This window comes from Clarias gariepinus, chromosome 28 (genome assembly GCF_024256425.1).
Source record: "Clarias gariepinus isolate MV-2021 ecotype Netherlands chromosome 28, CGAR_prim_01v2, whole genome shotgun sequence".
Classification (NCBI taxonomy): Eukaryota; Metazoa; Chordata; class Actinopteri; order Siluriformes; family Clariidae; genus Clarias; species Clarias gariepinus.
Window position 1 is genome coordinate 20,608,541 of NC_071127.1, and position 19,865 is coordinate 20,628,405.

The 19,865-nt window shown below is 39.6% G+C and overlaps 2 protein-coding genes and 2 pseudogenes across 2 annotated transcripts; 3 read left to right on the forward strand and 1 right to left on the reverse strand.

The window, feature by feature from the left end:
- Positions 1 to 19,865, reverse strand: part of LOC128516130 (histone H2AX-like) — a 197,602-nt pseudogene that overhangs the window by 136,350 nt on the left and 41,387 nt on the right.
- LOC128516138 (histone H1-like) lies at positions 14,577 to 15,194 on the forward strand. Its single transcript, XM_053490445.1, has one exon. It carries the CDS (start codon positions 14,577 to 14,579, stop codon positions 15,192 to 15,194), a length of 618 nt encoding a protein of 205 aa, XP_053346420.1.
- LOC128515566 (histone H2A-like) lies at positions 15,311 to 16,267 on the forward strand (annotated as a pseudogene).
- Positions 17,092 to 17,561, forward strand: LOC128516142 (histone H3). The gene has a single exon (XM_053490450.1). It carries the CDS (start codon positions 17,105 to 17,107, stop codon positions 17,513 to 17,515), a length of 411 nt encoding a protein of 136 aa, XP_053346425.1. The 5' UTR covers positions 17,092 to 17,104; the 3' UTR covers positions 17,516 to 17,561.

Here is a 19,865-nt window from a genome sequence, read left to right on the forward strand (position 1 = left end):
TATTTTAAAAAATTAGATTGCGGTATGTTATATTGGTTGGAAATTTCTTGGAAAGATTTTAGTGTACTGCCTGTAAAGGGGCACGATAACTATAGAATTCCTAATTTGGACCAATCTGAAAGGCCAATATTTTGTAAAGATACAAGGAAATCAGGATTAAAAGCAATAGGCGAAAACAAAGTGATATTAGCTGGAATTTTAAAATACTTTTTTATGTCTCCCCATGTCAAAAGAGTGTTTGAGATGATGGAATTTGTTGAAACGCATTCAAGTTTTTTTTTTTTTTTGTAATAAAAGGCAAGAATTTTACTGGGAGAGGGGCACAGGCTGTTGCCTCCATATTGAACCATTTAGTGCAGGGGTGTCAAACTCATTTTAGGGTGAGGGCCAGATGAGAAGAAATGTGACCATGTGCGGGCCGAATTATTATTATTATTTTTTTATCATAGTGCATCAAATTACAACAAATACACAATATTCTGTAAAACTGCTTTTAAAGGTCCTACACATCCCATTTTTTATTAAATGTTAATATGATCTTTAGGGTCCTAATGAAAAGTTTGTATTATACGTTAATTAAAAATTCAAAAGGATTGTGTAAAAAAAACACTACTTTTACCTGGTAAAACCAGCTCTGTTCTCAGCAACCTGTTTCAGTACATGCTAATTTAAATGCTCATGACTTCTGCTGAGCCCCCGATTGGCCTGATTTCAGAAGGGGCGTGTTATTGTAATAAATGAAAAGAAAACCACTGGGCGGCTCTTTATCATCGTAGAGTGGTTGTGTACGCACTCTCCTAACACACAGTTCAGTCCAAACAGCTTAAAAAAGTGCATGTAGGCCTGTATGACCCCTTTAACAAGTCCTCAGAAACTGTTTGCCAACAATGTAATGGCAAGCAAAATCCATTCCTTTGAACATGAATATTACTTGTCAGATACTTTTTAGTAATGATAAAATAAGAAATAAAAAATGCTGCAGACTCTGTGTACAGACAGTTACATTAAATATAAAGGTATAGGCTACAATATAATTTACAAACTAGAAAAACACTTCACAATTTAAAAAACTGCCTTTAACAACTCAATAGTTTAGAAAAAATCATATACAAAAAAAAATTCTTTATGGTTAATGCAAATGAAAAAAAATATCATTCACTTTGGATATAAACATTAACTATACACTACAAATGAAAACTTTCCTTTAACAAATAAAAATCTTTGAGGTTTGACATACGCAAGTATACATACGTACGCATAATGCTTTTAATTCCTGCTACCTGGCTTCTCTTTTTTTTGACCAGTGCATCAACGTCAGCAACCAGTTTTTGAGTCGTTGCCGCTCTCATAATGTCATTTAGATGTCTGTATGTGCGTTAAGGGCGCGGGTTGGACTTGTTAATGTTCAATACAGAAAATGCCTGCTCGCAGAGATATGTCGTTCCGAACATGCTGAGGATTTTGAACGCAAAACCTGTCATTTTGGGGAACGCCGGTCCGAGGTTTTGATAAAATAAATCCACAGTGACTGTTGCGAATTTGTCCATCAACGGTGTGTTGCACTGCAGTTTGATTAGTTCCATTTGGAGTTCCTCCGGTACATCCGTTGCGTTTGCAGTAAACGGAAAACAGTAATTTCCTTCTCAAGTTCATTGAAGACCTGGAACCGATTCTGAAACTCCTTCTGCAGACCAACAATTTTTTTTTTTGTATTTGTCCATGTTGTCTTTGCCGTGAATGGTGTACACAGATTTTAAAGAGGGAAAATTAGCTGGGTTACCTTGGGAAAGCTGTATCGCCCACACATCTAGTTTCATCTCAAACGCGCGAATGCAATCGTAATATTCAGTTACAGTTTTGTTGCGGTCTTGCATCTTAGCATTGAGCATATTTAAGTGCTCGGTTACGTCCACCATAAAAGCAAGGTCACGAACCCACTCGGGGTCATCCAGCTCAGTCACCTGCTTTTCCTTGTCTTTCATGAACTGACTGATTTCTGAGCGCAGTTCAAAGAAACGTTTGAGCATTGCTCCCTTGCTCAACCAGCAAACTTCGGTGTGGTAGGGTAGACTGTGAGGAATATTTTTGTTAGATAAAAAGGCATCAAATTGCCGATGCTCTGATGAAATTACCAGTTTTTATTACCACATTCATAATATTGTCCATCTTTAGGGTTTTGCTACACAACGCTTCCTGGTATAAAATACAATGAAAATGCCAGAATTTTTGGGTTGGGTTCTCTTTTTAAATTTTCTCTTTTAATTTTGTCACAACGCCTGCCTTTTTCCCAACCATGAATAGAGCGTCATCCATTGCCACACTAATAGCGCAACTCCAGTCAACTTTCAGTCTATCCAGAGCACCAATGAGGCTGGCATAAATGTTGTTGGAGGTAGTCGTGTCTGTCATTGGAGCCAGCTCAACAAATTCTTCAGTGATGTTCAAAGATTCATCAACTCCACGAATAAATAACCCCAGCTGAGCTATGTCGTTAACGTCAGTAATTTCATCTAGTGCTACAGAGAAAGCAATGAATGTCTTAACTTTGTCTTTCAGCTGACGGTTCAAGTCTGTTTTAAGGTCCTCAATTCATTCAGCCACAGTATTTCTTGGCAAGCTAATACTCGCCAAAGCCTGTTATTTGTCAGTACACACAAGCTCCATACACTTCTTATACACATACACATACACTTCTTGATAAAATCTTCCTCTGAAAATGGCTTTGATGCCACTGCAATTTCATTGGCAATCAAATAGCTGGCCTTTACAGCTTCATTAGTCCTTGCTCTTTTTGTAAACATTGATTTTTTTTTTTTTTTTTTTAAACGGATGCTAAAGCATTAACTTTTTCCGTTCAGACCTGTCCAGTGTATTTATCATATTTCTCTGCGCGTATGTCATAGTGCCGTTTAATGTTGTATTCTTTTTGCACAGCCACGGCTTGTGAGCAGATTAAACATACAGGCTTACCGTTGACCTCACAGAAGAAATACCTTTCTTTCCATTTCTCCTGAAACATCTGCCCTTCCAGATAAATTTTTCTTTTTTTGGACATTTTTTTAAAATCGTGAGTGCTTGCCACACATCTTCAAATAGCCGAAGAAATTTGATTTAGGCGCCAATTAAGAATGCGCATGCGTGTTAGAGGTAAGCACAATAGAAGAGCAGTTAAATTATCAATGATACAATTAAAAAATGAATGAAACCAAACACAATATTGCAGCGAATACCCGGACATAGACTTTATTTAATACTACTACTAATAATAATGTACCAGCTGACTATATGCTTCACCTGTGCTGACCAAAAGTAAAGGTGTAAATTTGGTAAAGCGATTCCTCCCATTTCTTTTGGTTTCATTAATTTGTTAAGGTTAATTCTGGGCATTTTATGGTTAAAAAACGTTTAGAAAGTGCTTATTGATATCTTTAAAAAAGTATTAGGTAAGTAACAAGAAAGCGATCAAAATAAATATAAAACTTTAAGGGGGAATATTCATTCTAATCACATTAATCCTACCCAAAAAGGAAATACAGTAGGAAGTGTCCTCCAAATGTTAATGTCTTTTTTAATAACTTCAAAAAGAGGAGCATAATTTTCTTTGAATAAAGAAAAGCATAAAGCAATTTAATCAGGTCAATGAATTTGGGACCTAGATTAAATCTCTTAAGGGTGGCAAAAAGAAACTTCCATTCAAATTGGTCGAAGGCTTTTTCTGCATCAAGGGAAATAATAAGGGATGGAGTTTTACATGCTTGTATTGAATTTATAACATTTAAGTGTCGAGGAAAGTTGTCTGTGCTAAAGCGTGATTTTATGAATCCTGCCTGGTCTGGCTTAATAACCTGTGGTAACACAGTTTCAAGTCTGCGAGCAAGTATTTTGGCAAGTATTTTGTAATCAGTATTCAGGAGACTTATTGGTCTATAAGAGGCACAATCTTGAAGATCTTTGTCTTTTTTAGGAATTAAACAATTAGATACTGTTTTCCATGACTCAGGAGTCACTCCGCAATCTAATACGTTTTGGAGGGCGGGTATTAAAATAGGAGAAAGTTCTGGCCAGAAATTTTTATAAAATTCACAAGGGAACCCGTCCGGGCCTAGAGATTTATTTGAAGACATGTCAACTGGATTGCATTAAAAACTTCTTCTGGCGACAAGGGTGAATCTAAAAAAAGTCCTATCTTTATCAGAAAAGGTTGAAAGAGGAATTCTATCTAAGAATTCAGTAATATTAGATTGTCCAGCAGTAACTTGTGATTTATATAATGTTTTGTAAAAGTTTCTAAATAATTTGTTAATTGAAGCAGCATCATATGTAATTGACGATTCTGGAGACTTTATTGATTTAATTGTTCGCTCATTCTGTGTTTTTTTAATTAGATGGACCAGTAACTCCTGCCTTTTTTTTAGACCGAATTTGTTTGTATGCGGAGGTATAAGATATGATATGGCCTCTAATTGCAGCTTTAGCAGCATCCCAAATAGTTGCCAATAAAACTGGTGGATTTTCATTGTCCGTCCAATAAGTTATTAGCCCTTCCCTAATTGAATCACAAAACGATAGATCATTCAACATGGAAGAATTAAATCTCCAGACCCTTGTGGTCCTGTGTACGTTTAGCATCATGTCTATGTGGACAATTGAGCCAATTTGTCATGCAGATACTGCATGAAGATATTGAATGGGGATCAAAATGTAATCTAATCTAGAATACGAGCAATGGGGATTAGAATAAAAAGTGTGTTCTTTATTTCCCCCAATAAATTCTCTCCAAACATCAGAGATTCCAGACTCGTTACAAAGTTCCTTGAGGACCAGAGATGCTCTAGGGTGAGTGAGTGTTTCTGAGGTGGATTTATCCAATTTTTGATCCATGACACAGGTAAAGTCACCAGCACACAGTCCCAAGCCCTTGCAGTACTGATTAAACAAAAGTATAACTTTAGATATAAATTCAGGGGAATCCTCGTTTGGAGCGTAAACATTAATTATAGTGATAGGTTGCCCATATACTGTGCCTGTAATTAACACATATCTTCCATCAGGGTCGTTAATTTGATGTTCTAGAATTGAAGGGAAATGCCTACTGATTAAAATAATGGTACAGTACCTCTCTTCCTGGTGTTTTCTTTACACGATGAAAAGAATATCTGTCCAACCTAATCCCGTTTTAATTTTAAGTGTTCTGAATCAGATAAATGTCTCTCTTGTAGCATAGCGATAGTAGTTCTTTGTTTTTGGTTTTTTTGGATAAGTTAAAAAAAAAATTCTCTTAATCACATGTCCCAGCCCTTTAACATTCCATGCAATAACCTTGGTCGTATTGTACGTAGTCATGAAACAGAGAAAAGTGAAAACAATAAAAGCTGTAATTTTAAGACTGCATCATATCTAAAACATATATAAGACCGACAAGAAAGATTTTTGTATTTTAGAACACAAAACCTAACATACCCTCCGGCCTCATCTCCAAATGACAAGGCACACCCCGAGAGACAAAACTTAGGTTACTGTAACCGACCGGCACCGAGCATAAGATAGTAACAGCCCATACCAAGTAGTAATACAGAGTTATACCCATAGGGGGTGCGCAAGCACTACAGACCAGTTCCCTTCGCTTAAACCCAATATCTGAGGATTAGATGTTTGACCAGCGATCGACACACACACACACACACACACACACACACACACACACACACACACACACACAAAAAGATCTCTTTTCTTTCACAACGGTTATAATATAAAAACCAAAAAGAAGGAAAGAGAGAAGAAAAATAAATAAATAAAAATAGTATATCCTGGCCATGTATCCATTTTCCAAATAAATTGTCCTCAGATTATTGTTAAAAGTCAACACCATAAAAAAAGTCTATAAAAGCATCAACAACTTTCAGTTTGATATACTTGTATCTATTGTACCCTTCTGGCATTACATATCTTCCAATGTTTTCATAAACTCCCTGACTTCAGCTGGGGAGGCAAAAAAGATGCATCCGAGTTCCGTGGAGGCAACGAAGTTTGGCAGGATAAGCAAAGCCTCTGAACATGTCACAAGCAGACAGTTTTTTTTTTCTTACATCGTCGAAATCCCGGCGTTTCTTCAGCACCTTGGCGGATACGTCTTGGAAGAAGCGCAGTTGAATCCCTTCATGGCTGATGTTCCATTTTTTTCCGCGCTGCTTGCAGTATCAACTTCTTGTCCACATAGTGTAAAAAATGCACCAAAACACTTCGTGGAGCATGGTTTGCTGCCGGCACAGGGCCGAGGAACCTGTGAGCTCTTTCAATCTTTTAAAAGCGTGTTTCAGAAGTAAGGTCCAGCCATTTCGGCAACATCCTTGTTAGATATTGCGCAAAGGGGCAGATCCTTCCGCTTTCTCAGGGAGACCGACGATCCTCAGGTTTTTCCGCCTGCCTCGGTTCTCCAAGTAGTCTATTTTGTCTTGAAGTAATGATAGTGATAGTGATAACATACCAGAAAGGGTACTTAAGGACTGTGCTCACCAACTGTCAGAAGTGTTAACTGACATATTTAACACCTCTTTGTCAACTGTGACTGTTCCTACCTGCCTGAAGACTTGCACCATTGTTCCAGTCCCAAAGTGTTCAACAGTGACTTGTCTGAATGACTACCGCCCCATAGCTCTAACCCTGGTAGTCATGAAGTGCTTTGAGAGGCTGGTCATGACTCACATCAAAGCCTCCATCGATGCCACTGTAGACCCTCATCAGTATGCGTACAAGACAAATCGCTCTGCAGATGACGCCATCTCATCAGTGATCCACACAGCCCTTACACACCTAGAGAATAAGAATTCCTACTTCCGCCTGCTTTTCCTGGACTTTTCCTCTGCCTTCAACACTATCTCTCCACAGACATTAATTCTAAAGCTTTCCTCTCTCGGCTTAAGCCCTTCAGTAGGGAACTGGGTCCTAGTCTTTCTGACCAACAGATCTCAAACTATCAGGATCCATGACACCATCTCCTCCACCATCACCATCAGCACAGGCTTGCCTCAAGGCTTTGAGCTGTAATTTTACTGTTCGTGTACTATGAAATGACAGTTTATTACTGTAAAATATATTACAGTACTGAACTGTAAAAATATATGATTTACAGTATAACACTAATATATTGGTTAGCATTATACTGCTTCGGTATGTATTAGGTTTTCTTATAAAAAATTTTTCTATTTATGTTATATTAATGTTATTTATGAATTTAATTTCTTAATTTAAACAAATTGCTTGGACAAAAGATAGCCTTAAAACGTTAGATTTTTATTAAAGCCAACATATAAAATACATTAACATTGTTTCCAATTAACAGATATGTGGACATTAAAATAATGGACAAAATGCAAAATATATGTTCTCAACATGTAAAATAGCAGCATACTGAAATCCTATAAATTTAAACATATATGTTGTTGCAAAAAGTGCTGTCACTTCAGATTTCACATGAACGTTTAACTGCAGAACACTGCACTGACTTTGCATAAACAACACTTCCACAGACTTCGCATGAACACTCAAATGCAGAACACTGCCCTGACTTCAAATGAACACTATTGCAGACTGACTTTGCATCAAAACACCATTAGGCAGAGCACAGCAATGACTTCAGATCCAAAACAGTATGTTGAACATGTGCTGTACTGACTTTGTATTACTGAACAAAGCCCCACTCAAAGTCCAAAAGATTTTTTATTAGGGTGGCTACATGGACATTTACAGTGGCTGTCTTTTTATGGACAAGTTTTCCAGTCTTTTTGGAGATCACCTTCACCTGGTCGGCCTTTGTCCCTCTCTCAGGATTTCAAAGCAATGTAGAAATAACATACATTAGGCTTGGAATCAAACGAACCTGCAATATTTTTTCACAACTGTAGTGTAAATAATTTTAAAATAAAAAAAAAAATACAGATAATATATTTTTTTAAACATAATATGTACAGTATGAGAACAAACATTACATTATGGTGGTGCGTGATTTATGTCATTGACAGTTCTCTGCTTCCTGTTAAATCATTGCACAATTTATATTAAATAAGTTCTTAACAGATCTGGGAAATAAGGCAATATACGAAAACAATATTTACCTTTGTACAAACTCCAGGGTCCTTGAAGCTTCCTCTTGGTACTGTAGATTAAAGACGTAGTAAGTGGAAAAAACAGCAGCTAGCCCTGTGATGAAGCTTTGGTCGACACCTTCACAGATTACATGATTTTCGATGGTAATCATCCATCTTCCAATTGTGGCTTCATCACCGGCAACTGATAAAGACAACAAATTGTAATTAAAACAGTGTCTAATATGGTCATCAGTACTATATTCATTCATTGTAAAGTAAATAACAAATTTTCAGCAGATTAGTAATTTTCATGACATGGGATGGCTAAAATAATATTGATGAGGTAGACTGATGGGAGAACCTTGCTTATCTGACACTTACACAACAGTATCAGTCGTGGAGAGGCGGGGAGGGTCAGGGTGCGCTTAACATCTGCTGCCGTGGCAGATATCTGTAGGAAACAGGCAATTGTATACAAATTATAAATGACAGAATAGCAAGCCCACTAATAGCAAGTATATTTTAAATGTAAAGAAAAAACATACATCAGCACGGAGTATCAGTCCCTCTATTCCTTCATCAAAGTAGGCCATCAGCTGCTGTATTAGAGTAAACTCTCCATCTTCATCCTGGGAGACGCCAGACTGCACATCTTTGTTCTTTGATTTGGTCCGCAGGTACTTCCTAAATCTCTGTCCTCATTCTTTAATGGATAGGTCCAAGGCCCATAACACGTTAATGTCAGTTAGTAACTCGAAGTGATTGAAGATACCTCTTTGGGTAAAAAGGTAAGGCCACTGGATTCTCATATCTTCGATGGAAGGTGATGGAGTCTGATTTATATGTTTACGCTGAAGACAGAATGTTGTTTTCATAAGGTTAATCACTTCCCCCTTCTCACCACTGCGAATTCCTTCTTGTCTATAAATGGTCTCTAACTGTTGCCTCTTCTGCTCCAGGGTTTCATATGTTTCTTCTGGTGGCAGTTCAGGGTTAAATTGTGTGCATCCATAAGAATCACTTGGCCTCTGATGCAGTTGTCCAGGCACTTTCGAAGTTCAGAGTCTCTTCATTGTCCCTGAACGGTTCATGTTCTCAATTCTTGTTTTTAATTGACAAAGCAATGAAGTAAATCCACCACCAATGATGACACCACTCGGTGTCATATCTGCAAAACTGTTGGGGAAATGTTTAACAATGTTGCGGCAGATAATGAGACATTCATTGCGTGTGGGGTTACTCTCACATTTCCTGATTTCATCAGCTAGGATACGTATCATCTGGCGCCGCTTGTCAGGAGCAGGACGCTTGCCATTGGCAATAGCTGACTGGACTTCCACAGGCATTTTATTCCAAGGAATCTCAAAATTTTCATACCACTTACTGGATATGTTGGCTGATTGGCTTTCCTTGCTTAAAGTACAAAGTGTTGATGCGCGTGAAGAGCATGAGCTTAAGCTTGAAGATGTGCAGGGCTGTGGACTGGAGAGTGAAGACATACTTGATCTCCAAAAATTGCCAGATGAGTCAACAGATACAAGTGTGACTTGTGTAGTTTCTGAAACACATAAAATTGAAATACTTTTATTTTTTTAAAAGCAAATCCAATTTTCTACCAAGATGTAGGTTACTTTTTTCTTTTAGTATAACAATGAAATTTGAATGATAGAAAATCAATGGTAAGCATCTCTTTGACGATAAAAAAACATATACATATAAAACATACACAGCAAAACAAATAATAATATTAAGGATTATTATTATTATTACAAATGGAAACAAAAAATTACCAAGTTTGAATGCCTCCAAAAGTTTTCTTTGCTGTATAACAGGCAAGACATCTTTGAGATCTTCCTGTTGTACATATATGAGGTCTTCTATTGATTCCACACCTGAGCGTTCAAGTGAAGTGATGACATGTTCCCGAATCTCCTCAGTCAGACTGGGCAAAGCCCTGAGGACAATAGCCTTTATCTCGTTATGGATTGACATGTAGGAAAGGAATCTAAAATGTGGGGACAGAGTGGTGAAGAGTTACCAAAGACATGCCACAAACTGAATATTTAGGCAGTGGGTAAGAATCAAGAAGCTCTGATTGACTGACACAGTAATAGGCCTCCTGCACTGGTGTAGTGCAAGAAGTGTTACTGTAAGGTTGACGAACAGCCTGATATACCTCAGTGATAAAATACACAGCTGAATTCTTATGAATGACAGCCTTTTTGATTTGTCCTACTATAAGTCCGTCATCATTATGGCCTATCACCACAAACATGTTGCTCTTATAAGTTGTCCCTTTTACAGTCACGCTATGAGTAATAAGTGTATGAAGAGGATCAAAGTTCAGATGAGCAACTGACCGTATTATCTTGGCATTGTAGTCTCCAGCAATGAATTCAGTTCCCTTCTCTACTACAACAGAGGGTGGGAACAGTGTCCCAGCACTTAGAAAAGATTGTAAAAGTTGATGTCTTTCGGCAAGAGTTCTGCAGAGGTTTTTGAAATTATGAAGCTTTCTTGCACATTGTTTGAAGTAAGTATGCTTACTTTCAAACCTTAATGTGCATAAACGGATGAGTGGCCCAAACTGAGTGATAAGTTCTGGATAATGACTTAAGTAGTGATGCTTAGGCTTAAGTGGATGTTCCCCAAAACTCTGTGTATGCAAATATTCATCTATCAGAACTCGTAAATAGGCTACCTGACCTGTGGAAATTGCTGGTGCACAAACAAGCTCTACAATTTCTCTTAGCTGTAAGATAAGTTGCCATGCCACACTATCTTCAGGACATTTTATTTTATCACCAATTAATACTGGCAACATTCGTAGGAAACACCAATTTTGAACTGCATGTTCGAAGAGTTTTCCAGCCCCAGGGTTAACCTCAGATGGTTTGTTGTTAGCATCATTGCCTAAATATTTAAAATGATTTATGCGCTGATTCAATTGAAAATAAGTGAAGTTTTTCTCTTTTGACACAAGGTGGTTGAGGTATAACGCCAAATCAGTTGAAACAATGCCCTCAAAAAGGTCATGACCAAGGCAAGGAGGTAATCCGGGCTGACATACATGAAAATATGTGAGCTCATTGAAGATGAAGTCAAATTTAACACCACCACAGTCACGTGATTCTACATTACAACTTAGGGCCTCAACATGTTTCTGAAATGACTCTGGCGTGCGGTCAGGGCCCTTGGCCAGAGGGTCTGCCAGAAATGCTTCCCGATTAATCTCACAATACCTGCAAAAATGTGAGCTTCTGCTAAAATTACGGTTCGGAAGATCCCAGGTTCAAACCCCACAACCACTGAGTTGCCACTGTTGGGCTCTTGAGCAAGGCCCTTAACCCTCAACTGCTCAGATGTATAATGAGATAAAAATGTAAGTCGCTCTGGATAAGAGCGTCTGCCAAATGCCTAAATGTAAATGTAAAATTCTCTGTGAAGCCCCCAATATTGTGTGAACCCAAATTGTCACCTGAAATTGCATAAATGGTTCCTTTGAAAAGCTGGCCATCTGGCAATGTTACTCCATTTGTCTCAAAATCCTTTAAATCATTCACCAGAGAGCCAAACACTAGATTCTGTCCAAAATGCTTATAGTCTTGTTCTCGACATAACAGCACAAGTTGCATCTGATCAAGACTCAATCTGTTGTGTGGCAAAATATTTGCAAGTGTCAGATACATGGCTAAAATCTTGTGCTTTTTCCTCCCTGACCCTAGGGGGTTTACTACTTCAAAGGCATCCTGATAAAGGATTATGCCGATTGAAGATGATGTGTGCTTGAGTAGCAAGTTCTTTTTTATGTTTGTACCATCCCATAAATCCTGGAAAATATTATTAGGCTGACCTCTAGTTTGTATTTGCTGTAGCTGGTCTCTCACTGACTCTGAGGACAAAAGAGACACAATCGTGTTTTTTACAGGAATATGTTGCACAAAACATTCGTTGCCCGACTCATTTTTACCAAGACAAATGGATTCTGGCTCTACATAACTGAAGTTATTTTTGAAAAAAGTTTTTCTCTTATGGTCAGTTTTAAGTGCATGAGTATTACAAGCCCTGTGGAGATTTCATGGTATCAATCACAGTGTTTATGTCAGCTTTAGTTAGTCCAAGCAATGTTAATTTATCTACAAGTTTGAAAATTATGTGTGACTGATTTATCTTATGCATTTCCTGATAGTACTCAATGATTGTTTGAATAGTAGAGGATGGAAGGAGCAATTTAGATTGAAGTTTCAAATAAAACAAGGCTAAATGTCTTATAAATTCTCCTTCATCTTCCTTTTCTGGGCACACATCCATTTCTTCTAAACTAAAATCGTCAGTTTGCATATCACAACTTGTATTATTACCATCACTAGTACCGGCAGGATTTGCACCTGAGTTGAGTAAACTTTCATTAGAACAGTGTTTATGCTTTCTTGAGGCATGTGATGTGAATGTAGACTTGACTGTAAATTTTTGGTTACACCTTCTGAAAGGGCATGTAACAGTCTTACCTTCAGTAATGTGGTTTTTCAGGTGTAAGATTAGACCCCGGATATCCTCACACGTCGAGCTGCAAAAGTCAACGTGACACGTTAAATCATCTGTTTTATCCAGTTTAGTCTTATTTTTTCCAAATTTATGACCATATGTGTGACACTTGACCGCTGAAAACTTAAAAAAAAACTCTTGTGCACTAAGGAAAACCGCACTTAAACGTTGCATTAGGCAAAAATATATGCATCCGCATGTGCCTCACATGGGTAAAGGAATTGCTGCAGGTTTTATTGCAAATATTGCAAATGAACATTTTCTCCTGCAGTCAGCAAATACCAACAGCAAAATAACAATAATTATTAGCAAATAATATAATAAAGGCTAGTACAGTGTAACAACGTAAATAATAAAATTGCATTTACCTCAACCAAGGAGGAAAACACCGTGCGGGAATGCCGTTTATCTTGACCAGTTCAGCTTCAGCCGATAAGTTTATAGTCGGGACAAACCACAAAATTGTTGCGTTCTAAAACTCTTCCTCCTTCGTTCTTTAACATTCACGTACACCAGGTGAAAAGATGAGGCTAGATTTGATGATCTTGTTTAGATTCAACCTGCAGGAATCTCTTCTAAGGAGTTGTGTGCGTCAGCAACAGCATCGGACATGTGACTAGACTTAAAAAATACTGTTCTTTACCGTAGAATTAAACAGTAGTTTGCAATTAAAAGTTTTTTTTTTCCAAAAAGGGTTTGCATTCACAGTATTCAACTGTATTTTTGAATAACAGTGCCTTACTGTTGGAAAATCCCCGTTTGTTACAGATATTTTTTACAGTTTACACATTGATGGAGCAGCTGTGGAAGTTGGAGCTAGAAATATTTTCTGTTTGCCTTTGACGTTTATGAAAATTTACAAATCTAATATTTCATTTCAAATACAGTGTGTCTGTCTCTGTCTAGTTCAGTGTAATCAAGCACAATCATGGGGAAAACTGCTCACTTTCCAGTTGTCCAGAAGACGACTTTATATTCTTATTGTTCTCAGCAAATCCTTCAATAAGAATTTTATATTTCATTTTTATAAAAAATTGTAAACATTTTGTATATGTCCCTAAAACTGATGTCCATCCTGTCATTTGGGGAAACTTTGAGAAATTGGTCGATATAATCAGTGACATCACCACCATCACCCTCACTGGAAAGAATAACACTGTGAGTACATTACGTATTCACACGTATTTTATCATTTTCATCATATTGTGATTGTAGTTTGATGTCAAGCTTCATATGTCGACAAGAAATTCAAAATATGTGATAAACAGGACACAGTCACGTGCAACAGTGGATCACTTTACTAACTGAAGGTCCACCATGTGATCATAGGATGGAATAGTGAGGGACATTTCTTAGATGAGTGCTAACAAATAAACAAATAAACAAAACCTCCCCCACACCTGACACACACTCACATACACTCGCTCTCTCAACCTGTCTTCCTGAGCTGTGCTTTACACAGGCCAAAACAAGCTCTGTTTCATATCCTACACACAGCGCTCGGCCAGTGCTCACACATCGAGCTCACTGACAGGACTCGCCTTCAGTTCGGACCAGAGTTCTTACAGCGGTGCGACCTGTTTTTGTCCGGTTTTTACACACGACACGCACGAAATGCGCAGTCCGCCGGCTCGAGCTGCAGGCGCGCGGCGCACGTTTATGGCTACTGCGCGAGAGTGCGGCTGTCTAACTGACCGTGTCGGGCCTCGGAAGAAAGAGGAAAGGCCTTTCTCACTAAACGTGTGCTTGAACGCTTGAGATCTGCAGTCAGGACTCGGATATTCGCAGAGAAATGTCCGGAGAAAACACACTCGCTATCGTGTGACGGAAGCGCAGTCATTCAGCGGCTGCCTGGTTGAGTCTACACCGCTCTCATGTGTGCTTTAAGATCAGAGGGCTCAGCGTTACACTCGTTTATTCTACTTAGATCCCTGAGAGAGAGAGATGGCAGAAGTGGCTCCCGCGCCCGCCGCCGCGCCCAAGAAGAAAGCAGCTTCGCGACCAAAGAAAGCCGGGCCCAGCGTCGGCGAGCTGATCGTCAAAGCGGTTTCCGCGTCCAAGGAGAGGAATGGCGTGTCTCTCGCTGCCCTGAAGAAAGCTCTGGCTGCCGGTGGATACGATGTGGAGAAGAACAAGTCCCGCGTCAAGCTCGCCGTCAACAATCTGGTGAAAAAAGCGGTTTTGGTTCAGACAAAAGGCACCGGCGCGTCTGGCTCTTTCAAGCTGAACAAGAAGCAGACCGAAGCCAAGAAAACCGCACCCAAAGCGAAGAAGCCGGCCGCCAAAAAGCCCGCAGCAGCGAAGAAGCCCAAGAAGGTAGCAGCCAAGAAACCCGCCGCCGCCGCCAAGAAGTCTCCTAAGAAGGCAAAGAAACCCGCCGCTGCCGCCAAGAAAGCCACCAAGAGCCCCAAGAAGGCGAAAAAGCCTGCGACCCCTAAAAAGGCAGCGAAGAGCCCCAAGAAGGCGAAGGCGGTGAAACCCAAGACTGCCAAGCCCAAAGCATCCAAAGCTGCCAAGCCTAAAGCGCCCAAGGCGAAAAGGGCAGCTCCTAAAAAGAAATAAACATATTAAGTTTATTTCTTTCATATTTCCCCCTAAACGGCTCTTTTAAGAGCCACCCACGTTGTCGCTAAATGAGCAATAATCCACTTTTGTCAAACTACATGAATAGAATAACCATGTTATTTTGTATATAAATTTAAATATGTTAAATAATTCTTTTGATTGTGTAAAGCTGCTTTGGGAAAATGCCAATTGTTTAAAAGCGCTATACACATAATTTAATTTAATTTAATTTAATACCATGATATTCTAAGATTTCCTATAATTTTAGGATTTTGAAGTAAAGTATACTTCTAAAGTATACACTTCAGTCTATTTATGTAAAAGTATACTGAAATGCATATAAACCAGAAATATAAAAGGTTTTTAAAATGCGTGTAAAATCAAAAAAGCATCAAAACTCATGTATTTCTGTTATCTTTCGACGAGACAGGGGGCGGGGTTGGAGAGAAGACGGAATTCGACGGCGTGTTAGTGATTGGTTGGTTTGTCACAACGATTGTAGCCAATGAGGATGCAGCGGTTTAGACTATATTAGAGAGCGCTAGAGAATGATCGCTTACATTTTCGGTTCTTTTTGACCAATTTAACGTAGTGAAGTATGTCTGGAAGAGGCAAAACCGGCGGGAAAGCTCGTGCCAAGGCTAAGACGCGCTCATCCAGGGCTGGACTGCAGTTCCCCGTGGGCCGAGTCCACAGGCTCCTCCGTAAAGGCAACTACGCCGAGCGCGTTGGTGCCGGCGCTCCGGTCTACTTGGCCGCTGTGCTGGAGTATCTGACTGCTGAGATCCTGGAGTTGGCTGGTAACGCCGCCCGCGACAACAAGAAGACCCGTATCATCCCCCGGCACCTGCAGCTCGCCGTGCGTAACGATGAGGAGCTGAACAAACTGCTCGGCGGAGTGACCATCGCTCAGGGTGGTGTGCTGCCCAACATCCAGGCTGTGCTTCTGCCCAAGAAGACCGAGAAGCCGGCCAAGACCAAGTAATTTTACCTACTGTTGCACTTGTCAATATCCAAAGGCTCTTTTAAGAGCCACCCATTTTCCTTTAAAAGTGCTATTTTTCCTCATCAGTTCACAAAAATGTGTAATAACACGTACATTAATATGACTATGACTGATATTTTGTAATAAGAGGTTACAGGAGAATGAGAATTGTTCGTTGGAGATCTCTTCTATATAATGTGTGTAACTAATTAATTCTACAGTATCAGTTCAGTCAACTGAATCATCTAAGTCAAATATGTGAATGTTTTTTTTTTTTTTTCTTTTTAGTTGAACAGGAGTATGATTAAGAATATCTGACTGGAATAGTATTTTTTAGGGTGGAACCAATGTTCTCCAGTCAGGGGAGAGTCAGGGTTCAATTGTGTGCGACACTATATACTGGCCATGTGAGAGTTGTGTTCGGCAGACAGTAATATTTTGAGCTTTTAAAACTGAGTTTTACTTAAAAACTGTACTTAAAATTACCGCATGCTAGCGGAACATCCACAAGAGGAATGTGATGGTCAGCAACGACAAAAAGCCTCATGGAGCTTTCAGAATAAAAATAAAATGTGCATGAAATTTGCTACCGTGTTTTAACGTTGCATTATAAATATGAGCATTTTGAGACGTATATGTACAAAACAATGTATAACCTTGTAAATAACATTTTAAAACGCAAGCAGCCCGCTCGGTTTTTGGTGAAGAAATTAAGGTTGAAACCGAGTCGGTGGGAGAAGAGGAGCCAATAAAAGAGGAGCCTCGTTACGTTACGGAGGGACGTAACGCGTTGGAACCAATGACAGGCGGCGCTTTCGAAACGCCCAATCAGCGCAGCCGAGCGTTAGGCTGTAAATAGGCCGCGCTCTCTAGTGTCACTCATTCTGTTTTTCTCTGAAGAAGCACAGACAGCTCGTAAGCGATGGCAAGAACCAAGCAGACCGCGCGCAAATCCACCGGCGGTAAGGCGCCTAGGAAGCAGCTCGCCACTAAAGCTGCCCGCAAGAGCGCGCCTGCTACCGGCGGCGTGAAGAAGCCTCACCGTTACAGGCCCGGCACTGTGGCTCTGAGGGAGATTCGCCGTTACCAGAAGTCTACCGAGCTGCTCATCCGTAAGCTGCCGTTTCAGCGCCTGGTGAGAGAAATCGCTCAGGACTTTAAGACCGATCTGCGCTTTCAGAGCTCGGCTGTCATGGCCCTGCAGGAGGCGAGCGAGGCTTATCTGGTCGGTCTGTTCGAAGACACCAATCTGTGCGCTATTCACGCCAAGAGAGTGACCATCATGCCCAAGGACATTCAGCTGGCCCGCCGTATTCGCGGAGAGCGCGCTTAAACATCAAACTCCGTCTAATCTACACAAAGGCTCTTTTAAGAGCCACCTCATTGTTTCAGAAAAGTCGGCATGTTTCCATATCTTTAATAGGGTTGGGTTTTTACACACTTTTATACACACCTGACTGCAGCAAAAAATTAAAAAATGTTTTATAAGGTGGTAAAAGTTTCCAGAAGTTAAGTTTATAATAAGTGATTAGTCAAATGCATGAAAAGCAAATATGTATTTGATGTCTTGTTACAAACTTTCTCAGTGAAATATAAAAGTGTAGCATTACATTACTAAGTGACTTTCACACTGACTTGGGCTGATATTTTGTTTACCAATGCAGTAGATAAAGCTTGAGATTATTTTAAGAATGTAATAATTAAATCTGTTTAAGTAATAGAAAATATATATAATATTCGTGTTCTTCAAAACGCTTGTATATGCATTTAAATGTAATGCTATTTCAGCAGAATTGCTCAATTTGTCCACATTCACATTGTGCATAACATACTAGGTGTGTGTGTGTGTGTGTGTGTGTGTGTGTCTCTCTCTATCTCTCTCACACACACACACAGTTCATGTATGAGAATAATTACATACTCGTACGTACCTCGTACTCCCAGAACTAGTCTTTCATACCCAAAGACCTGAAATATGACATCAGGAAAGATGCTGGATGAAAATTGCAAATGCTTTTCTTTTATTTTAAGGTTACTTTCTCTTCCGGGATAGGGTCAGGGAAAGGGTCGACACAGGCTCCACTACATCATGAAAAACAACAGGCCACCTTAAGGTTAAAAAGAAAAGAATTACAAGAAAGGACAGAGTCGGTTGTACTTTCTTCGAAAGGACAGAGTTGGTTGTACTTTCTTCGAAGGCTCAGGTCTTTTAACATCTGTAACACCATTCTGCAGATGTTCTATGAAACCGTTGTGGCGAGTGTCATTTTTTACGGCGTGGTCTGGTGGGGTGGTAACATTAAGGTGTCTGATAAGAAAAAACTGGACAAGTCAATTAAAAAGGCCGGATCTGTGCTAGGCATGAAGCTTGACTCTGTGGATGTAGTAGCGAAGAGGAGGATTCTATCCAAAGTACAATCCATTTTGAACAATCCTTCTCTCCTGCTACACAGTGTCTTCGCTGAACAGAGGAGCAGTTTCAGCCAGAGACTGATTACTATCAAGTGTTCCACAGAGAGCCACAGGAGATCCTTTCTCCCAACGGCCATAAAAGTTTACAACTCTTCTCTGTAACTCATACACACATGCACAGTATGTGAATTTTTCACTAACTGTTACACAACAGGACATTATCACTTACCATATTAATAATATTGATTACTGCCTACTACCCAATTTCCCTCTGGGATTAATAAAGTTATTTGAATCTTGAAAAGTCATTTATTATTGCTAAAGCAGTACAATGTCAATAAGGGGCAAAGGCATTATATGCCTTTTCTCAATAAAAAAAAAAAAAAGCAAAGGCGGGACGAGCTAAAACTGTCAATTCTGGACTGGTAGAATAGCTGATATTGAACACTATCTCTTGCGTTTCTGTCAGATCTTACAACCTGTTTACCAGCCTGTTGATTAATTTGGTCTTTGGTACGGAGTTAGGAAATATAAAATTAAACTAATGGTTCTCTGATGAAAATTCACAGTTCTATTGCAATGGGCCCTTATAATGGGAAAATCTCTTATCCCGGACAGACTTAAAGCTGTTTCATATGCAATGCACATGACCACCAAGCTAAAGACTGCGGAGAGACGAGGTGCTGCAAATGTGGCAATTCCGGCACAAGGGCAAGGACTGTACCAATAGAGAAGTGTGTAATCTTTGTCGGACAGAAGGCCACACTTTCAGTTCCCAAACTCATACAGTAATAAACTCAAATCAAGACAACAACAGGCAAGTGAACCCAGCACTGTCCAAATCTCTCAGGTTCAATCAGCAGGAAAGAAAATTAAGCAAGGAAATCAAGTAGCAAACAGCTGCAAGACACGACGACGAAAAAAGTCTCCTTTTTTGGAAGCAGCTCCACCAGTGGGGTCGACAGCAACTCTTACTCATCAGAGAGCGACAACAACCGTTCAGATGCTTCCGAAAAACAGGTGGATGCACAGCCAGGGGGAGAGACACAGGAAGAACACACGCAGACCTGACGAGGCAACCAAAATCAAGGAAAATGAAAACGTCAACACCCGACATGAGGCAAGATCTAGGAATAAACAACAAATCAGCAAAAACCGACTCGGAGACTAAAAAGAGGATTCTTGCATCACCAGATCAAGAAAATAGCGAAAAATCCAAGACAAGAAAGACAAAGGTAAATGATCACTGACCTTTTTTCCCATTTAAATGT